This window comes from Callorhinus ursinus, unplaced genomic scaffold (assembly GCF_003265705.2).
Source record: "Callorhinus ursinus isolate GAN/ISIS: 27379988/994484 unplaced genomic scaffold, GSC_fseal_2.0 scaffold18, whole genome shotgun sequence".
Classification (NCBI taxonomy): Eukaryota; Metazoa; Chordata; class Mammalia; order Carnivora; family Otariidae; genus Callorhinus; species Callorhinus ursinus.
In genome coordinates, this window is record NW_027397080.1 from 36,645,931 (window position 1) to 36,666,062 (window position 20,132).

Below are 20,132 nucleotides of genomic sequence, written 5' to 3' on the forward strand. Positions count from 1 at the left end.
CCAGCGTCGTCGCGGTGGCGTCGCGCCCGCGCTCACCGTTCCAGCTCCGCCTCTTCCCGGAAGAAAGATGGCGGCGGCCTAGGCGAGTCCCGTCGGAGGCGTCACGGGCGCTCGGGCCCCGCTCGGCGGATCCGGGGCGAGGGGAGGGAGGCCGGTGAGTGAGGGCCCCGGGGCGGGGGACGCCGGGAGGCCGACGCTCTCTCGGGCCGCTGGACCCTTGGCTCATGTCCTCTCTGCCCTCACCGACGGCTGCCGCCGGGAAACTGAGGCTGACGGACTGTGGTCGGCAGGGGAGTCGGGTGGACCCCGGTATTTACCGGCGAGGTGACCGCACTCCCCTCGTCGGTAAAGGTGCCCTAATTGGTCGGACTTGGTGAAGATTTGAAATCGTGTGCGTAAAGCCTCTGGTTTCCGGTTCAGCCGGTGGCAGTTGTTACCAGCGCTCTGAACGCGACCCCGAGAGCGGTGACAGAGCTTTTAGACGAGGCGTTGGCTTTTCTGACGGCGAGAGGTCAGGCTCGCCGGCACGGATACCCCGGCATGGCCGAGAAACGCCGCCTGCACTTCCGCTGGGCCCCTGGGGTGGGGTTGGCACCCTGAATCGACGAGGTAGAGGACGGGGATTCTCTGGTCGGCCAGCCAGGCCCCTGCCCTTCGGAATCCCAGGGGTGGCGGGGGCGGTGGGGGGCAGGCGGAGGACGAGGAAGGAGCGGTGCACGGCGTACTGGGCCGCGCTGCTGCTTTTGTGCTCAGAGAAAGAACTGGCGTCTCACTTGACCTCCTGACATCTGTGCGGTGTCTTGGGGTTACTTTTGTGCAGAATGACGTGTCCTCCCCGTGAAGATAAGTAAGGAATTGACTGTTTTTTCAGGGAGCAAAGTACAGTCTGTTTGCACGCGATACGTGTTTTTACGGCCACAGTCAGTGAGGGCGGTATTAATGTCAGGGGAGGTCATCTTGGTTTGCGCAACACTTTCCTAGCCGGGAGAGCTGGGACGCAGGGTAGAATGACACGCCCGCAGGAAAGGAAACCTTGGTGACCGCAGGCTTGTACGAGTCTTGCCTTAGCGGCAGGCTGCGTTTCCTCCTGGGCCCACCTTAGTGGCAGCCCCACTGGCATGTCCTTGGCACCTGCGCACGGCCTCTCCACTCAGTTTAATAGCCCCCGAGCTGCTTGCTGGGGCTGCAGGTGCCTCGCCGGACGCCACTTACTGGTTTCCTCCTGGCCTGTTTATATCGAGTTGTGTTGGTCTTGAGACACGTCCCTGGTGTTGTTCCCATGGGCCCTGTGTTTTTTAGTGTGCACTTTTGCAGAGCCCTGTCATTTTCAGGAACACGCATATTGCGGTGTGGCAGAGACCCCTGTACGTGTTCACTCAGTTGTGTGGACGGTGTGACCGCTGCTGGGACAGTGAAGAGAAGGGTGTGGCGTTCCAGTAGATGTGATTCAGGGCAGTCCCAGCACAGAGAATGCCACGGCTCGGGTGCTTGTGGGGAGATTGCAGGCTCCACAGACCTGGAAAGAGGGATTACTCCCTCAGAGGAAGGAGACGGATGAGTTCAGGGAGCAGGGTCTTGTTGAAGGGCCCAGAGAGCGCACAGGTTCCGAAGACTAATGCATAAAGGTGTCACCCGGCCGGTGAGTAACGCCATTCGGGAGCAGGTAGGTTCAAAAGGAAGCGTCAGAGAAGCAGTGGCATCTGCTGGTGCCGCCAGACCAGTCAGCGGGAGCCCCTTGTCCCGCACTGTGTGCCCTCAGGCTCCAGTGGTTGTGCTGCTCTGCCCCATGCAAGGCCCTGTGCTTCCTGCCATGCCCCAGCTTGGCTGCAGGTGGCACTCTGGCCTTCGGCGAGCGTGTCCAGGGCCACCACCCCTGGACCCTGGATACCGGTGGGCTTCCCTCTGCTGCTCCTCCCTGTAACAACTGCCAGAGGAGGGGAGGGCCTCAGCTGCACCTGAGAGGACCACCAGGTGTGTGCCAGGTGGGCAGACTATGAGAGGAACAGGTTAAGTAAAGGGCAGGAAGGAGCTGGAGTTCCTTTTGGGGAGTGTGGAGCATGAAGGTCCATGAGAAGCTGAGCAGGGAGCAGAGCAGGCAGCTGGGCCCTGTTCTGGCACCAGCCAGAAGGGAATTCCAGGCCATTCCAGAAGGGAATCTGGAGGAACCTGGAAAGTGTGAGGGAAAGCAGGTGGGCCTGGGTGGAAGGAGCCGGATGTGGGAAAAGGCGGGGATGGCTGAGTGCTGGGCATGAGTGCTTGTGGGCCTGGCATGCTTACTGTGGTGTGTCCTCATTGCTGGGCCCAGACTTCCTGGTACTCCTGTGTGAACATGAGCAAGGGTGTGTGTGCGTGCACACATAGGTGTGTATATCCGCGCACATGTGTGTGTTTGTGTGTCCCATGTGCGTACGAGTGTGGTATATGTGCCTGTGTGCATGTGTGTACTTGCAGAGTGTGTGCGCGCACCTGCAGCGGTCATTGAGGTGGGAAGGTAGGAAGGGGCTGGTGCCCTGCTGGATGGGTTTGGGCATTTGCTGGCACCAGGCCCAATCCTCACAAAGCCTTGGGGTGGGGGAGGGAGCTTCCTGTTTCGGGGGGAGACTGAAGCTGGGGAGGCCAGGTGACTTAGCCAAGGTCACAGAGCTCACAAATGCTGAGTTGGGATTTGGAGAGTGAGTTACCATGATTCTGGGGTCTGTCTCGGTGCCAGGAGGGACGGAGAGAGACAGTTCTGGGAATGCCCACTGTGGGCATTGAAAAGGGGTAGGTTTAGTGGTGTTGGGCAGCCTTTGAGGTGGGTATCTTTGGAAAAAGAAAAAGTAGTATGTTTAGTATGTATCCTGTAAACCAAGAACTTCCACTTCATGTTGTAAACGAAACGCCTCTTAGTGAAGTATTTGCTGACCCTCCGTTGAACGATGGCTGTGTCCTCTTTATAGACCTTTAACTGCAAGCTGGGATCTGGCAGCCGCGGGCTCTTGCCCTTCTGCAGTGCCTGGGGTGGTGGGAAGGCTGTGACCCCACGCCTCACTTCCTCACCTGGCCCGCCCCTCTCTCCCCAGCTGCTGGCCGCACTTGCAGACCATCCCACAGTCCGGACCCAGGTGGCCATGGCGTCCAGGCAGGCTCCCCTCTGTGGCCTGGTTCCTCACTGCCTCTGGCTCTTGGGGGTCATCCTTCTGATGGATGTGTCTGCCCGGCCTGCCAACCACTCATCTGCTCGGGAGAGAGCCGGCAACAAGGATGAGCGTGAGATCCTGCCCCCGGACCACCTGAATGGAGTGAAGCTGGAGATGGATGGGCACCTCAACAAGGACTTCCACCAGGAGGTCTTCCTGGGGAAGGACATGGACGGGTTTGAGGAGGATGCAGAGCCACGGAGAAGCAGGAGGAAGCTGATGGTCATCTTCTCCAAGTGGGTGCCCAGGCCTGGGCGCTGCCAGAATCTAACTAGTTTGCTCACCGGGCATGTACTGTGGCCAGAATTCACACGGGCCCTGTGCTCAGGCGGGGCAGTGTCCACAGGTCTCAGGGGGCCCATGCCTTAGGAGGTTCTCTGCCCAGCATGGGCCTGGTGGGGTCTAGGCTCCCAGGGTATTGGTGACATGGTGGCCCAGCCATGTGCCAGGACCCAGGATTCATGGCTCTCAGTTCCAGGGAGTAGACTGAGAAGAGCTCGTTCATGGGGCTGACTTTCCTGTGGAGCCACTCTGAGTGCACACAGGTGTCACACAGGCTTGGACTCATGCACAGGTCACGGGTGCTGGCTGTGAGCACACACGCAGGTCACATGGCCCGGTGGCTTTGGAGCCTCCGAGGGAGGTGAGGGGCTTCATGGCCAGGGCATGAGCTCAGGAGGAGGCCTTTGGCAGTTGGACCTGGGCTCTGTTCCCTGAGCCCGCCAGCCTCATCCTCATCTGTGAAAGGGGTTATTGAGAGCCCTGCTTCCTGGGCGTGGTGAGAACAAAGTGTGCTGTGTGCTGTCTACTCATAGGATCAGGGATGAGGGTGGAGAACAGATGGAGGGCAACGGGGCTGCCCTGGGTGGGTGTTGGCGAGACAGAGGGATCCCAGAGGCCTGCCTTTTTGAGGTGCTGTGTGCACTGGGTGCTGGGGGGGGCCAGGTGGAGGAGCAGATGGGCTACCAGGTGGGGGCAGGAGGTGGGGGCAGGAAGATCTGCAGATGGTGGGCTGGCCGAGACCCGGTGAGGAGACAGGTGGGCGCTAGCACAAGGTTGTGCGCACTGGCACTGGACTTGATAATCTGCTCATGATTGGGCCCGCTAATGTAGAGGGCACTGGGCTCTCCCCGGGACTCTGTTGGGAGTATCCATCCCCACGCTGAGAGCCACCTTCCTGGCAGCCTGCAGAGGGTGGTTTGCACCACTCACTGGGCCAGGGGCGAGCTGTGTGCCCACAGGCAAGAGGATTCTACCCAGACTACCCTGGGCATCCTCAGGAGAGAGGGTGGCTTCACCCGGGGCCCCAAGGTACCTGTAGAACTTTGAACCTGTGAATATCTTATCTGTTAGAAGATCTTCCCATCAAACGAATTCAAACTCAGCTTTTGAGCCAACAGCAAGTTCTTCCCGGGGCTGCTTCTGTGCCTTCCTTGGCACTTTTGTGTGTTGCAGGGTCTGGGGGGGTTCAGTGGACGGGCCCAGAACTCTGGGAGGAAGGGGTCACCAGAGGGGCCGGCACTGTTAAAGGGGAGGGACCATGCAAGGGCCCCTTGGACAGGTGATAGGAATGGGGCAGAATCCTGAGAGGGTGGGCTGTGGCCCGGAGGCTCAGTGCCAGGAGCAGGTGCATGCCGCTGGAGCAGGGGGAGCACTGGGGAGGCGGGACAGCTTCCTGCTGTGCTTACATTTTCATTGTTGAAGGTTAGCTCTTCACCCGGTTGGAACGTAGCTGGGTGTCATGACAGAGCATGGAGCCAGAAATTCAGCAGTGAGACTGGGACCATGGGGGCTGGGGGTGTGGCTCAGAGCCCCTTCTAGGTCGAGCCCCCTGGATCTCCCGCCTGGCAGGGCTCTGAGGGTCGGGTGTGCAGATGTCTGTGCGTGGGCAGGGGGAGGGTTGAATTCCGGACCACACCTGGGCCCCTGCCGGCCTGCGTGTGGTGTGGAGAGGGGCGGGCTTGCTCAGCCGGGCTGTGGTGCTAGGAGCACGTCGGCTGGGGTGCAGACATTGGGGCCAGCAGGAGCGCTGTGTCTGTCCACGGGAGGTGCTTTTGTTATGCCTCCTCTATTTTGCGGGGTCACAGGTGGGGAGCAGCTAACCCCGCTCGCTGCCCCTCGCCGCAGCGGTTTCCACGCCGACTTCTGCCTACAGCAGCTCCTGCTTTAAGACGTCCCAGCATGGCTGCCGCCGCACTGGCTCCCTGCCCGAGTCACACGTGGTCTCAGGACCTGGTTTTGATTAAAGTAATGTTGCAACAACATTTTTTTTTTTTAAGATTTATTCATTTATTAGAGAGAGAAAAAGAGCGTGCACACACCCGTGCCTGCCTGTGCATGCAGGGGGAGAGAATCTGCCGGCTGAGTGCAGAGCCCGACGTGGGACTCAATCCCACAACCCCGAAATCATGACCTGAGCTGAAATTGAGTTGGGTGCTTAACTGACTGAGCCACCCAGGTGCCCCACCACATTTGTTAAATAAGCTTTTTATTTTGGAGTAGTATTAGAGTTACAGAAAAGTGGCAGAGATGGCCGGTTTTCCCTCATACCGACATTTAGGTAACCACGGTGCATTTGTGGAAACTGAGAAACAGCAGTGCTATGTTCCTGCTGTCTACACTGCAGATGTGAGATTTCACTCGGTTTGCCAACATCCCTGTCCAGGTCCCACACCGCGTTGAGTGTCACAGCTCCTTTGTTCCCTGTGGGGTGGGCTGGTGTCTCAGACTCTCTTCCTTTTTCATGACCCTGACTGTTTTGAGGAGGACTGCAGAGGTGTTGTGTCGCATGTCCCTCATTTTGGGTTTGTCTGCTGTGTTTTCTGGTGCTTAGAGTGGTGTCGTGGGTTTGGGAGAGAACACCCCAGCGGTGGTGAGGTGGCCCTCTCATCACATGCTGTCGGGGGCGCTGGCATCTGTAGGACAGCACGGGGCACGTTGGCCTGGCCACGTTGGCCTGGCCACCTGGTCCAGGTGGTGCGTGCCAGGTGTCTCCTCGCTCCCTCCTGTCTTCTCTAGTGGCCGCTCAGTGAGGCAGTCGCCCTGCAGGGGGTGGGAATGAGCCGGGCCTCCCGCGGTGTGGGGGTGGCAGGGGAGATCCACTGTATCATTTGGAATTCTGTAAGGAGGCTTTCTCTGTCCCCCATGTGTGGATTTATCGGTCGTTTCCTTCCGTCAGCTGGGGCTCCTGGATGTTTGTCGTGTACTTTGGGTCCGGTCCAGCCCTGCGTGGTTTTGCTGCGCACATTGTTGGGAGCTCTTTCATTTGTTTGTTTTGGGGGCACTTCCTTTCTTGTTGGCGCTTCCAGATGCTCCAGGTTCATCTTGTGTGCCTGCCTCCGCCCTGAAATCAGCCATTTCTCCAAGGAGCCCTGGTTTCTTTCATTGGAGGATGGTGTTTAGAAGCTGGGATCTGGGCACTGGTGTCCGGGCCTGAGGTCCTCCCGGTGGGCGGGGCTAGATGACGTGTGGGTGTGCAGGAACATGTGTGTACATAGGTATGTTAAGTCAGGCGCACACGTACTAGTCTGCATGTGTGTGTGAGCCATTGCATCCACAGAGCACTGCTAACTCACATGTGCGCACGAATGTGCTTGATCCATGCATATGCATGTACACACTTGGCATCTACATTTGCTTCTCCATCTACCCGTCTGTACCCACGTACGAAACACGACTCTGTTTTGGCTTCACAGCTCTGGTCCTGTCCCAAACGTCTGGGTGTGTGGATTTGGGGTGATGAGGCTGCCTGTACATCCTCCCCCAGTGGCCCCCAGAGTGTGGGGGAAGTGGTGCTGAGCTGCTCTGCAGAGCAAACTGTCAGCCTTCCCAGCCACCCCCAGCATCACTGTTGGGTAGAGTGTGTCCCTGTTCACGGCGGTGGAGCCCCTCTGGCCATGCTTTGGTCTGTCAGTCCGTCTGTCCTGCCCGGGTTCTAGAGGCCTCGTCTGACGTCGCTTATCTGCCCTCAGGGTGGACGTGAACACTGACCGGAGGATCAGTGCCAAGGAGATGCAGCACTGGATCATGGAGAAGACAGCAGAGCATTTCCGGGAGGCCATCGAGGAGAGCAAGGTGCACTTCCGTGCAGTGGACCCTGACGGCGACGGTATGGCCGACATCAACCTCACCCCATGGGCCTGAGGCTGCCAGGAGGAGGGTGGTGTGCACAGAGGGCAGAGGACGTGAGGACCTGGGCTTCGGGGCTTTGCTACGGGCCGGGCTTCGGGGCCGGGCTTGGGGGCCGGGCTGGGGGCCGGGCTGGGGGCCGGGCTGGGGGCTGGCTGCAGCTACTCTGGTGCTTCTGCTTCTGCCCTTGCCTGTAGGGCGGGGTTATTGACAGATGTCTGAAAACATGACGTCTTTCTTCCTAAAACCATCCATTGTGAAACAGCCTAGCAGGTCGGTCTTCTCTTCCAGGCCGTGTGTCGTGGGACGAATATAAGGTGAAGTTTTTGGTGAGCAAAGGCCACAATGAGCAAGAAGTTGTGGAGAAGATAAGGAATGGCGAGGAGCTGAAAGTCGACGAGGAGAGTGAGCGCCTGGGCCCTGTGGTGCGCCGCGAGGGGGCCTGTAGCCAGGGCAGGCCATGGGGCAGCAGGTGGCCTCCTGTGGGCTCGAGCTGGGGGGGGCAGGCCGGTCTGGGGGACAGGACAGGGTCCTGGGGAGGGGAGTTTGGTGGGGCAGGTGGTGTGGAGGTGGGGCGGGGCCGGCCACCAGCAGGGCAGAGCTCCGCCCTCCCCTTAGCCTTTAAAGCTCATGGGCGAGGGAAACTCCGGGTGCGGGTGCACTGGGGTGCTGGCTAGCTTCTCAAGTGCGGCTGGAGAATACTCACCCCCTTCACTGATCCCACCTGGGGGCCCCTGCCAAGCCAGGCATCAGGTTTGGTGTGCCGCCTCATGTCCTGGCCTTCTTCCACGTGGTGGGTCACTATCCCCACCCTTGTCCCATCGTGTCTTCTCCTGGTGGGTGTGGGTGTGCGGGAGTTTCTCTGCGGCATCTTTGTGCCCGGGGCACAGCCCCCGTTGGCCATGTGTCTGTGTGGTGAGTGGGCTGGCACCCTGTCCTCTGCTCCGTGATGGCTGCTGCAGGGCGGGCTGTGGACGCTCCTGTCCTCTGTCGGGTGCAGTCATACCTTCTTTCTTTCTGTTTGTATTTTCCTGCTCGTCCTTAATCCTGATCTCCCAGCTCCCTTGCTGGCATGCAGGGAAGTGATTGGCCTTTCTGTGCTAACTTTCTGGCCTGCGGTCTTGGTATGATTCAGACTTTCTACGCAGGTGATCGTGGTATCTGTGAACACGGACGGTTTGTTTTCTCCTTCCCAATCTGTGTGCGTCTGATTTTCTTTCCTTATCTTACTGCATTGGCTGGGACTTCCAGTACGGTGTTGGAAAGCGGCGGGGGGCGGGGGGCACCTTTTTCCTGTTCTGATCTTAGAGGAGAAGCATCTGGTTTCTCACCATTAACCTGATATGAGCTGTAGGTTTTTTGTAGATGTTCTTTGTCTAGTGGAGGAAATTTTCCTCTATTCCTAGTTTGCTCAGAGTTTGGATCATGAACGGCTGTTGGATTTTATGTCATGCTTTTTCTGTGTCTGTTGATATGATCATGTGATTTTTCTTTGGCCTGATGTGATGCTCACGTTAACTGATTTTCAGATGTTGAACCAGCCTGCTCACCTGGGATGAGTCCCACTTGGTCGTGGTCTGGGATTTTTCTTACATGTTTTGGATTTAATTTGCTGATCTTTTGTGGGGCACATTTGCATGAGACACACTGGTCTGTAGTTCCATTTTCTTGCAGCATCTTGTAGTGTCTGAGTCCCCAGCCTTCCAGCTGTCCCTGTGGGGGCCGCCCGTCACGGGCAGCTCGTCCATGTCCCCTACCTTTGTTTCTCCGGCTCAGTCTGTCTGTGGCGCACGTGTGACTTTGCAGACCCTTTCCTGAGCAGCACAGAGGCTTCTGGATGCCCTCGGGTGCCGGCCGGCCTTCCCCAGTTCCCTGGGCACCATCCAGGATTTCACTTCGTCCTTTTTTTTTTTTTTTTATTTTTTTATTTTTTAAAGATTTTATTTATTTATTTGAGAGAGAGAGAATGAGAGATAGAGAGCACATGAGAGGGAAGAGGGTCAGAGGGAGAAGCAGACTCCCTGCCGAGCAGGGAGCCCGATGCGGGACTCGATTCTGGGACTCCAGGATCATGACCTGAGCCGAAGGCAGTCGCTTAACCAACTGAGCCACCCAGGCGCCCCCGTCCTTTTTTTTTTTTTTTAAAGATTTTATTTATTTATTTGACAGAGCGAGCGAGCACTAGTAGGCAAAGCAGCAGGCAGAGGGAGAAGGAGAAGCAGACTCTCCGCGGGGCAGGGAGCCCGATGCGGGGCTCGATCCCAGGAACCCGGGATCATGACCTGAGCTGAAGGCAGAGACTTAACGACTGAGCCACCCAGGCGCCCCTCACTTCTGTCCTTTTTAAATCCTGTAACTTGGACGTGATTTTTTTTTTTTCTGAAATGCTTGTTTGCCTTTTTCCTATGTTTTTGTTTTGTGTTTCCGTGGTTTGTCCTATAGTTCCAGCTGTTCCCTGAAGGTGGTATTTAGAGGCATCTGGGGGTCCTGGGGGTCCTCTGTCCTCCTGCCAGCATTGGTGATTTGGCACCAGCGTCTGGGGTGGCTTCCGGGGCGTGGGCTGCCAGCCCTCTGTCCCTGCCTGCTCTCGGGAGCTAGTCTGTCTTCAGCACCTTTCCTTCGGGTGTGCCTGGGGTCAGGACCTGTCCTTCGGGAACATGAACTCTGTCACCTCAGCCTGCCTGTGGACTCTTTCATCTCAGCACGAGTTCAAGGCTCCTCATTCCCTTCTTCAGTTTGGGTGGGGTGAGCAGGTCTGGGGCATCAGAAGTGAAGAGCAGTGTTGAGGGTGTGGGAGGCCAGGGGAGTGCAGGCGGGGGCTGAGAGGTAGGAGTCCCCACGTGGCAGTCTGCCTCCTCGGGGCTTGTGGGGCTGCCAGCCCCAGGCACCACAGACGGGGGCTTGCAGGGGTCGGTGGCAGGCCTCCCTCCAGCTTCTGGTGCCACCAGCGTCCCTGCTTGTGTGTCTCTGTCTGTGCGCAGACATCTGCTGTTGGCTTCAGTGCCCACCTTAAATCTCCAGTGACCTCATGTCGAGGTCCTTGAGTAGTTACAGCCCCACAGACTCTATTCCATCAGGTGCTGTTGACAGGCCGCAGGTGGACGTAGGGAGGCCGCGCCTGTCCCTGTACGGGGCAGGAGGGAGCAACCTCTCACTCCCACCTTCCTCTAAGTGTGTTTGCCATTAAAAGTAGGTCACCACGGGATCTTCTGTTCATCAGAAGGCACTGAGACTCAAGGTGACGGGCACTGTGTGGGATGCAGCCGTGTCCCCGTTGCGCTGTACCGAGGCCTGGGCATCCCTGTTCCCAGTGACTGCAGTGAGGGTGCGGACAGATCTCTGTGCCTCAGCTCTTCCTGCTCGCCCGGCTTCGGCCGCTCCACTGAAGACCTGAATGGTCACTGAGCCTGTGAGGTTGTGGGGGCAAGCTCTGGGCCATGCTCCCCATGCCGGGCCTTCCCACGGAGGGAGAATGGGGGCTGTGGCGAGAGTCTGTGGGGGATGCTTGAGTCATATCTGGAAGCTGGGTTTTCCTCCAGAGCCCTGCCCTCTGCATACGGTGCACGTGAAAGATGGAAAGGAACAAGGTTGTGCTTTGTTCCTGTAGGTGCATGGTGAGGGTGAGTCCGCCTACACCCTGCTTTCCATTTCTCCCAAGGAGCAAAGAGCAGCAGTGAGCTGAGGGTGGGGGCTGTATGAGGGCAGGGGGCGGGTCCTGTGGGAGGGGGCTGTGTAAAATCTGTGTCTTGGGGGGGTCTGGGTTTGTATCTGGAGGGGGGTCGGCCCCTGTATTTGGGTGGGGTCTGTGTTCACGGGTATCTGCATCTTGTGAGATCTGTGTCTGCGTCTGAGAGCAGTCTGCCTGTGTCTTGGGAGGGTCTGTGTCTGTCTGGGGGGCTCTGCACCATCTGCCTCCCTGAGGGCTGAGCTCTCCTTCGAGCGGCAGGGTCCTTGGACTCACTCACCACAGTGTCCTGAGCCAGCCTTCCCACCCAGGCAGCACATCTCAGAACTTTTCAGATGTGAGCAGGTGTCCTGGGTCCTCATGGGTATGCCTCTCTCAGCACAGGAAGTCCTGGAGAACCTCAAGGACCGCTGGTATCAGGCGGACAACCCCCCCTCAGACCTGCTTCTGACTGAGGACGAGTTCCTGTCATTCCTGCACCCTGAGCACAGCCGTGGCATGCTCAAGTTCATGGTCAAGGAGATTGTCCGGGACCTGGGTGAGGCCTGGCCTGTGACCCAGCCTCTAGGGGGTGGTGCCTCCCTGCTGGCGGATGGGCTGGAGGCAGGGCCCACTGTGCACCTGCAGCATCCTCCTCCCAGCAGGGGTCGGCCCGGGGGTTTTGGAGGCTGTGTGGCTGCACAGTGGTGAGGGAGGGTCAGGCCTTGTCCTGGGCCATCTGGCCTCTGTCAGGCTCTCGAGCAGGTCAGGTGAGATGCACCTGTTTTGCTTTAGGCTAAAACTGAACACACACGCCAAAATTTGGCAGCAAACCTGTTTGGTTTACTTTCTTCTGGGTGGGCCTGGGTGGTCCCATGTCTACTTGAGGTCTGAGCGTCCACTCCCCTGTCTGGCAGACCAGGACGGTGACAAGCGGCTCTCGCTGCCCGAGTTCATCTCTCTGCCTGTGGGCACGGTAGAGAACCAGCAGGGCCAGGATATCGATGACAGTTGGGTCAGAGACCGAAAAAAAGAGTTTGAGGAACTGATTGACGCCAACCATGATGGGATTGTGACCATGGCGGAGCTGGAGGTGAGTGCAAGTGCCCAGTGGGCATCTGAGGTCGGGCCCAGGTCCTCAGGCTTCCCAGGGTGCCTGAGGCAAGGGGCTGTGGTGGAAAGGAAGGCAGCATTGGTCCGGCTGTGGCTGGTGGTGTGGCACTTCATGGCACCTGGAGGTGGGCTCCCTGTGTGCGGGGGAGGGGGATTCACCTGACAGCATGGTCACCTGGGGCGCTCAGACAAGATTTGAGCAGAAAAGCAGGCAGCGCAGTGAGGCGCCTGTGCCTGCCCCCGGTCGGGGTGCCTGGGACGTCTCGGCCTCTCCTGACTCCAAGCAGCCACTCCCCAGCAGGCAGTTGGCTTGGGCGCTGGGGGCTGCAGGCCATGTTGGAATCCACCATCTTCCCCTGAAGTGTTTTTGCTGGTGGTGTGTAGGTGCTGTGTGGGCCTGTTTTTCCCCATTGCTGGATGACTCATTGTCTTTACACCAGAATTCTCTGATCCCTGTTGATAGCTGGTGGGCACATCTGGTTCAAGGATTGAACAGCGGCTTGTCGGCTTGTCGAGTCTGTATCCGGGTGTCACGTGACCCACGGGCAGGCCCCCCCCCCGCGGCCACTCAAGGCTGTTTGCCCTCTGGCCAGCCCCTTCCTTCCATCAGGGGTGCCCTGAGGAGGACAGGAGGCGACCAGTCTCAGGCACCCATGCAGGCAAAGGCTGTCTGGCCCTGAGCCGCTTTTAGCCTGGTGTCTATCTTCCAGAACATTCCAGAACATGCCCATATCCCCTTCTTGCTGCTTCTGTTCTGTCAGCCCGTGGGGTGTTTTAAATGAGGTGTTGATTTCTGCAGCTGGTGACAGGGTCAGAGCTCCGCAGCCGCTTCCCTGAGGCGGGAGGTGCTGACCTCGCTGACAGGGCATCCGTGGGGGGCGGGGGCATCTGCCCTGGGCGGGGAGGGTGTCTCACGGCCATGTCACCAAGTGTAGACTTTTGGTGCTGTAGTGGAGATGACTCCCGGGGTTGACGGGCCCCAGTGCTGCTGGGGAGTGGGTGCACTGGGGAGGGCCGTGGCAGCCAGGGATCCACGCTGACCCAGTGGCCGGAACCATTGTAGGACTACATGGACCCCATGAACGAGTACAACGCCCTTAACGAGGCCAAGCAGATGATTGCCATCGCCGATGAGAACCAGAACCACCATCTGGAGCCCGAGGAGGTCCTCAAGTACAGCGAGTTCTTCACGGGCAGCAAACTGATGGACTATGCCCGCAACGTGCACGAGGAGTTCTGAGCCCGCGCCTCCTGCTGCCTGCCCCACGCGCCTTGGCCGGCTGGCCCCTCCGGGAGGCCTCCCTCCCTCCCGCAGCCCCAACAGCCGTGGGTCCAGGCTTATTACAGATGTGCTTGAGCGGGCCCGAGTCCCGAGGTGCAGTTGCGGGCTGGCTGCCCCCCATGCGTGGGGGTCCCACGTGACTGCTGCGTCTCACTTCTGAGAACCGGGTGCTGTTCTGCCGAAGGCACTGACCGCATCAGGGCCCTGTGGGCTCACCACACCTGTGGGAAGTAACGCAGCTCCTGCCATTTCCTTGAAAACTGAGAAGTGAACCAACTATTAGAGTGTGCTCTGCTGGGAGCCCGTAGCCGGCCGCTGGGGGGTGCCTGCCACAATGTTCAGTCTCCGAAAACACAAACACTTGTGATGAGAATCTCATTAATGTACTTTAAAATAGAGTTGCCTTTTTCTCCTAGCTTCATTTCTTTGTTGAAAAAAAGCCCATAAAACGATTTTGGAACGGTTGTGGCTGGGTGGCTTCCACTCAGTGCTTTTGAGGTGGGCGATTTGGTGAGAACAGAGGGTTTGGTCAGGCTCTTGCCAGGGCAGGTGCAGAAGGGACCAGGCCCCTGGGTGGGGCTGCACGTAAGGGATGTGTTTAGCGATGGGGAGGCCCGTGGGTACGTGGAAGAGGGCTCTTGCAGGGAGCTGAGGATCGGGGCTACGGATTCAAAGTCAGGAGCGTGGAGCCTGGGTGAGACCCCCTGGGAGGGGCCAGGTGGGGGGACCCGAGTTCCTGGTAGAGAGGGAAGATCTGAGGACGAGCCCTTAGGGCAGGGGCTGGGGGAGAACACACGAGTCCACCGAGCGTCACCTCCAGCTGGGCTGGCTGTGGGGGACGGAGCAGAGGTGGCCAGGGGATCTGGGGTCTCACTGAGCCTGTAGTCAGGGCCTGGGGGCAGGACGGGGCCACGGGCAGAGGCCCCACCAGACCTAGATTTCTCAGGCTTGCTGTCCCAGGCCCTTTCTGGGGGTCAGCCGTGCCCGGTACTTTTCTCGCATGTGGGGACAGAGGGCATTGAGCTGCGAGGAGTTTAACTGACTGAGGGTCTCTGACCTCACGTTCCTCCGAACTGCCGCCTTCAGCCCCTGCCCCTGCCCCTGCCCCGCTCCGTGCTTGTCGTCCCCTGAGGAGCCCTGAGCCGTGGGCTGTGGTGCTTTAGTGGACAGCTCACCCAGCCAGTGGGTCCGCTCAGGCCTTAGAGGGCCCAGCTCGGGTGGGGGCTCCCGCCAAGTGGGCAGAGGGGCTGCCCTGAGCTGCCCTTGTGACCTGCCCTTGCCACAGGGACCCACTTCCGAGCAGTGTGGGGTGGGGCCGCTGTAAAGGAACAAGGGCGTGGTGACACCTGCACTGTTTCCAGGCAGACGAGAAAGACTTCAGAAGGGACAGGCGTGTGTGGTGGGAGCGGGTCCCCGTGGTGGCCAGGCCCACGTGGGTGAGTCAGCAGCAAGCAGCTGTGTGATGTTTGGCGGAGGTGTGGGCAGAGCCCGGGGGTCGGCTGGGCCCACAGGATGGAGGCTGAGCGTGGTTAGTCACTTGTCTGTGCTAGGTGGGTCCCCGTGAACAGATGCCCGATTTGTGGGCCAGGTGTGCAGGGCCTCAGGCAGTGGGGACCCGTACCGCCAGAGGGCAGGCAGCCCCCACGTGGCCCCCAGAGAAGGAGAGGGGCATGCTGACTCCCAAGTTAGCTCAACCTCAGAGGCTATGTTTGTCGTTGTCAATTAAAAAAAAAAAAAAGATTTTTCTCAACATCTGCGGAAGACGGGGGCACACGCACGCACACCAGGCTGCCTGACGCCCTGGTCCCCTCCCCTGCGTGGCCCCCTGGCTGCTGGCAGAGCCTGCCTCCCTCCGCCCCAGCTGTTGTGGGCCGTGGCCTGGGCCGTGGCCACCTTGCCCTGCTCAGCCAGGGAGGAATTTCCCACAGGTGGGCTGGAGGAGCTCAGCTTTGTTACCTGTTGTCGGGGAGTCAGGGAGGGGAATTTCCAGCTTCCCCCCTGCTCTCCTCCCTGAGGGAGGCCCTGCGCCTGAAACTTTGTAAACTAAGTGGTGAATGGTTAATTTCATCTCAAGGTTATGGTTTGGAAGCTTCAAAACGACACAGTGTAGCTTCCCCTGCCTCCAGGGCACCAGAGATGTCAGAGCTGGGTGGGCACGTGCCTGTTCTTCCCGCTTGACACACCACAGCCCTGCACACAGCCCTCCCGGCCTCTGCCCTGCAACCGCCCGGGGCCGCGTCCAAGGGCCCCGAGTGCTCCATGGGACCGTCCAGTGGGTCTCATCCCAGGCCTCGCGTTGGTGCTGTGGGGACACTCTAAGCCCAGGTGGGTGTGGGGTGGGGCCGGGCTGGCCCGGCCACCACAGGGCACACAGCCGTCCTGCGGGCCCCCACGCGGCCAGGGAGTCAGAGTGGGTGCAGGTGGACCCGCCGCCCCCACCCTCACAGCAGCCGCACGCACGTGCCGCACACACACACAGACGGGTTCACGCGTGCTCCCAGGCATATTTTGTATGCAGGGTACAGGGCAGGTGCCGTCCTAACAGAATACCAGGGACGATCGTTTCCCCGTCCTGGGGCCTGGACGTCTGAGAGCAAGTGTCCTCGGTGGTCGACACTGCCTTCTCCTCTGTCCTCACGTGGCCTCCCTCTGTGCTCTTCCTGGGGTCTCTCCCAGAAGGACGCCAGCCCTTTGGGATCAGGACCCACCCCTCTGACCCCATCTAAACTTTACCAGCACCCCAGAGGCCCCGTCTCCACAAACAGCCATGTTGGAGGTCAGGGATTCAACACGTGGATTTGGGGGCACGGTTCAGCTCCTAACACCTGCTGTGCTCACACACCAGCACACCCCTGCTTTTGCACTCGTATGCACTCATATGCACTCACATACTCCTGCACACCGGCACATGCTCCCACACGCATGCTCACCATGTGGGCACAGGTGCCCTCAAAGCTCTTGACCACTGCCTCAGCCTGAGCCAGGTTTGGACACTTGGGCCAGGCGCCATGCCCTGGAGTCTGGGGCACTGCTGATCTTACCCCTGAGCCTATGCCCAGTAGAGAGTCCAGATGGTGAGAGGCCTGTCTCCTGAGCAGTGTGCTGCCTCAGTTTATCCCTATGTTCTGTGCACCCCTTTGCTTGGGGGTGAGGGTTGGCATGAATGTAGCCTTTTGTGGGGGGCATTGCAGGGGCAGCTACCTGCTCGTCCTGAGGGGTCTGCCCTGCCCTGTACAGGGAGAGGGGGTGCCCAGAAGGAGCAAGCTTGTGGAGGGGCCCGAAGACTACCCTCATCCAAACGGCTTGGTTGGGCTGGGCAGAGCAGGAGGGTACCCAGTGTGCCCAGCCGAAGGGACTCCACGTCCCCGGTGAGATGGGGGCAGGAGGGGTCCAGTGTGTGGGGGCGCGGACTAGATGTGCAGGCCCTGGTAGGGGTCAGGCGGCTGCGGGTCCTCCCTTTGGCCCCAGGTCTGCTGCCAGCCGGCTGAGCCTGAGGCTACTGGGCGTAGTTGAGGGGATGAGGGCCCTGCGGCCCAGGGCAGGGGAGAAGCCCACAGCCTGGACGGTTGCTTCCCAGACCAGCCGTCTTCCTGCCGCCGGCCCAGGTCAGGGGTCCTCAGCCCTTCCTGGGCCTCCTTCCTCCTGGTCCCCTCCCCCTCTCTCCCTCCCACCCCTCCTCCGCAGCCCTTATAGCCACATCCTCCAAGGAAAAACCCCAGACTCCTGCACCGCCCGCGGAGATGAGAATGTTCGTGGAGGCCCAGAGGCTTAGGGGGCCTCACTCAGCCCTCCTGCTCCTGGGACTCGTGCTGGGCGCTGCAGCCCAGCTCAACTGTGTGGGGGACGCCTACCCCAAAGACGGCAGGTGCTGTCGTGACTGCCTGCCGGGTGAGTGGAGGGGAGCCTGTGGTGACATGGGGACCTGAGACGCGGGGGTGGGGGTCGTGGGGATGGGAGACGTATGGGGATGGGCGCTGGGCAGAGGGGGACATGCAGAGGGGGTCCTGGGATGCGGGGCTCATGGGCCAGTGGGCTCAGGCTGATGGAGTGGGTGACTTGCAACCGGGCCCGGGACCGTGGGCCCCCAGGACCGGGGTTGGGGGTGCCAGGCCGTGCTGAGTTTGGCCTGCCTCCCGCTGCAGGTTTTGGGATGGAGAGCCGCTGCAGCAAAGGCCAGGACACCGAGTGCCTCCCGTGTCGGCCTGGCTTCTACAACGAGGCTACGAACTACGAACCCTGCAAACCCTGCACGCAGTGCAATCAGAGTGAGCACCACCCCAGCCTGGATCCTGAGACCCCCACCTGAGTCCCTGCCGTCCCGCCCAGGCACTCACAGGAGGTCCCCACAGCCGCAGAAACAAACCCCAAACCACAGTGGGGCCTGCTGTACCACGGAGGCCCCCTGGGAGCCCCTCCCTCCTCCCAGGGGGGCTGAGGCCACGTGGAGTCAGGCAGGAGCACGTGCCTGCCAGTGGGCCTTTGGGGGTGGTGAGCGCTGCATCCAGGCGCCACCAAGGGTCCTGCTGTGGGCCTGACGGAAGGTGGGACGGGAGGCTGGAACCGCCACGGGGATGCGTCCCGGGGGCCACGTGGCCAGAAGGAATATGGCATCCAGGGACTGGAAAGAACGGGGAACCGCCCGACTGCGAGGGGGCTGCTGGTCTGGGAGCCCTCGGCCTCGGTCCTCCAGCCTGCCCAGCAGCCCCGGCAGCCCTGCCGACTGTGCCCGCCTCACCTGACCCCCCAGGAAGTGGGAGCGAACCCAAGCGGAGGTGCACACCCACACAGGACACTGTCTGTAGCTGTAAGCCAGGCACAGAGCCCCAGGACGGCTTCAAGCGTGGAGTTGGTGAGCCTGGGGGTGGGCAGCGTGTGCCTGAGAGGTCAGGGTCTGCGTGCTGGTGGGGGCCTCGCGAGCTGTAAAGGAAGCATGTCTTCTCCCTCACATGCTATCACTTCCCACTGCACCCTCCACCCCAGCTCAGACCAGGTTCCTTCCCCCCAGCCAACAGGCCATGCCAAGAAACGGGTGGGGGGCGCCTGGGTCAGGGCCAGTGGGTGGAATGTAGGCAGGGAGGAGGTTCTGGAGGCTGTGGTGGGGGAGCGCCCAGCCCTACAGAACTAGCCCCCAGCAGCTGCTGCGTCCAGGTCCCCGAGGTGGGTGACAGTGGAGGAGACTGTCTGTCCTGCTGTCTTTGTTGCAGACTGTGCCCCGTGCCCACCGGGACACTTCTCCCCAGGTGACGACCAGGCCTGCAAGCCCTGGACCAAGTGAGTGACCTGGGGGGCTCCTGTCCCTGCCCCCCCCCCCCAATAGCCCCTGTCCCCTCATGACCCCTGGCCCCACCGTGCTGCCCGCCTGCTCGGTCCTGGTCCAGCCTGACTGCTGGGTTGGAGTGAGGAGTGTATGAGACTCTATCCCAGGCCCTGGGAGTATATGAGAGCCCTGCTCATCCACAGCTGGGGCCTCCATGGTGGGGGAAGAAGAGAGCAAGGGGGTGGGTTGAGAGGGTAAGGTGCGGCTGGAGCAGGTTGGGAGGAGACCGTGTAGGGAGCAGAGCGAGGGGAGATGGGGAATGACGGTGTGGGGCAGGTGGCCCTGGGTGTGGCCAAGATCCCCTGGAGGGTGTGGGGGCCTGGGCAGGGTCCTTGGCCCGTCGCCTGGGTGGGAGTGCGATGCTGCCTGAGGTGATCCAGTGTGGATTGCCCGTCGCTCCCCACATCTCCCTGGTCCTGTCTCAGTTCTGGGCTCATCCAGTCAATCTGGGAGGAGTTGGCGGGGGGCGGGGGTGGGAGGCTCTGGCCTGATCAACACCCCTGCCTTCCTCAGCTGTACCTTGATGGGAAAGCGCACGGTGCAGCCAGCCAGCAAAAGCTCGGACGCTGTCTGTGAGGACAGGAGCCCCCCAGCCACACTGCCGTGGGAGACCCAGCAGCCCCCAGCCTGGCCCCCCACCACCCATCCCACCACGGCCTGGGCCAGGGCCCCACAGGAGCCCTTCACACCCCCTACAGAGCCCCCCAGGGGTAAGGGGGGCCTGGCCTCACCCCAGCAGGGCCCTTCCCCAACCCAAAACGGAAGGGGGGTGGGGAAAGAGAGATGGGGTGGGGTGCCCTCTGCCTTCATGGAGGCCCCCCCGGGCTGGACTCCTTGCTCTGTGGACGCACCCCAGCAGGCCCTGCCTCCCCACAGGCCCCCAGCTGGCTGTTGTCCTGGGCCTGGGCCTGGGCCTGCTTGCCCCTGTGGCCGCCGCGCTGGCCCTGCTCCTGCACCACCGAGCCTGGCGGCTGCCCCCTAGTAAGTACCCAGTGTGGCCCCAGCCCAGATGGCCTCCCGAAGGGCTGAGACCCTTACCACCTCCCGCCTCTCGCTCTCCCCCCTCAGCTGGAAATGGCTTCCGGACCCCCATCCAAGAGGAGCATGCCGACACCAACTCCACCCTGGCCAAGATCTGAGCAGCGTGCTCCCACCCCAGGCTGGGGGCCCAGAGGGTCTGCTAGACATTGAGGGGCATTGGGGGTGCCCCCAGGCGCAGGCCGCCGCCCCCCCATCACGTGGGTGCCCTGTCACCCTGCCACCCCACCCTGCGCCGTTTTAGGTGCTCCTGGGCTGGCACCCAGGGCTCTGCTACATATGCTGTGCATACTTCCCGCCCAGGGTGGTGCCCTCCAATAAAGGACATTGGCGAACGCGGGTCTCTGCTGGGCGCCGGCGGGCCGGAGGCCGCACAGCCACGGAGGGAGCGCAGGGGTGTGCCTACTCTGG

General features: G+C 60.7%; 2 protein-coding genes across 3 annotated transcripts; both read left to right on the forward strand.

Moving 5' to 3' along the window:
* Nucleotides 1-31: 31 nt before the first annotated feature.
* On the forward strand, nucleotides 32-13,781 carry SDF4 (stromal cell derived factor 4). Of its 2 annotated transcripts, none has more exons than XM_025857155.2 (7): nucleotides 32-154; nucleotides 3,063-3,415; nucleotides 7,151-7,287; nucleotides 7,599-7,712; nucleotides 11,372-11,530; nucleotides 11,889-12,064; nucleotides 13,148-13,781. In XM_025857155.2, the coding sequence occupies exons 2-7, from the start codon at nucleotides 3,111-3,113 to the stop codon at nucleotides 13,322-13,324; spliced, it is 1,068 nt and encodes a 355-aa protein (XP_025712940.1). In that variant the 5' UTR covers nucleotides 32-154; nucleotides 3,063-3,110; the 3' UTR covers nucleotides 13,325-13,781. The 2 variants fall into 2 exon arrangements, with proteins under 2 accessions (XP_025712940.1, XP_025712941.1); XM_025857156.2 differs by lacking the exon at nucleotides 32-154 and adding an exon at nucleotides 474-609.
* Nucleotides 13,782-15,970: 2,189 nt separating this feature from the next.
* On the forward strand, nucleotides 15,971-20,056 carry TNFRSF4 (TNF receptor superfamily member 4). The gene is made up of 7 exons (XM_025857154.2): nucleotides 15,971-17,254; nucleotides 17,509-17,631; nucleotides 18,114-18,215; nucleotides 18,571-18,637; nucleotides 19,197-19,393; nucleotides 19,560-19,664; nucleotides 19,752-20,056. The coding sequence occupies exons 1-7, from the start codon at nucleotides 17,107-17,109 to the stop codon at nucleotides 19,820-19,822; spliced, it is 813 nt and encodes a 270-aa protein (XP_025712939.1). The 5' UTR covers nucleotides 15,971-17,106; the 3' UTR covers nucleotides 19,823-20,056.
* The last annotated feature ends 76 nt before the right edge of the window (nucleotides 20,057-20,132 follow it).

Bases quoted from the DNA above. Each gene is read 5' to 3' on its own strand.
- SDF4 (XM_025857155.2), top strand. From the start codon at position 3,111: ATGGCGTCCAGGCAGGCTCCCCTCTGTGGCCTGGTTCCTCACTGCCTC. The intron at 7,288-7,598 runs GTATGGCCGACA...CTTCTCTTCCAG, and splicing joins AGTGGACCCTGACGGCGACG to GCCGTGTGTCGTGGGACGAA. The intron at 7,713-11,371 runs GTGAGCGCCTGG...TGCCTCTCTCAG, and splicing joins GCTGAAAGTCGACGAGGAGA to CACAGGAAGTCCTGGAGAAC.
- TNFRSF4 (XM_025857154.2), top strand. From the start codon at position 17,107: ATGAGAATGTTCGTGGAGGCCCAGAGGCTTAGGGGGCCTCACTCAGCC. The intron at 17,255-17,508 runs GTGAGTGGAGGG...CTCCCGCTGCAG, and splicing joins CTGTCGTGACTGCCTGCCGG to GTTTTGGGATGGAGAGCCGC. The intron at 18,638-19,196 runs GTGAGTGACCTG...TGCCTTCCTCAG, and splicing joins GCCTGCAAGCCCTGGACCAA to CTGTACCTTGATGGGAAAGC.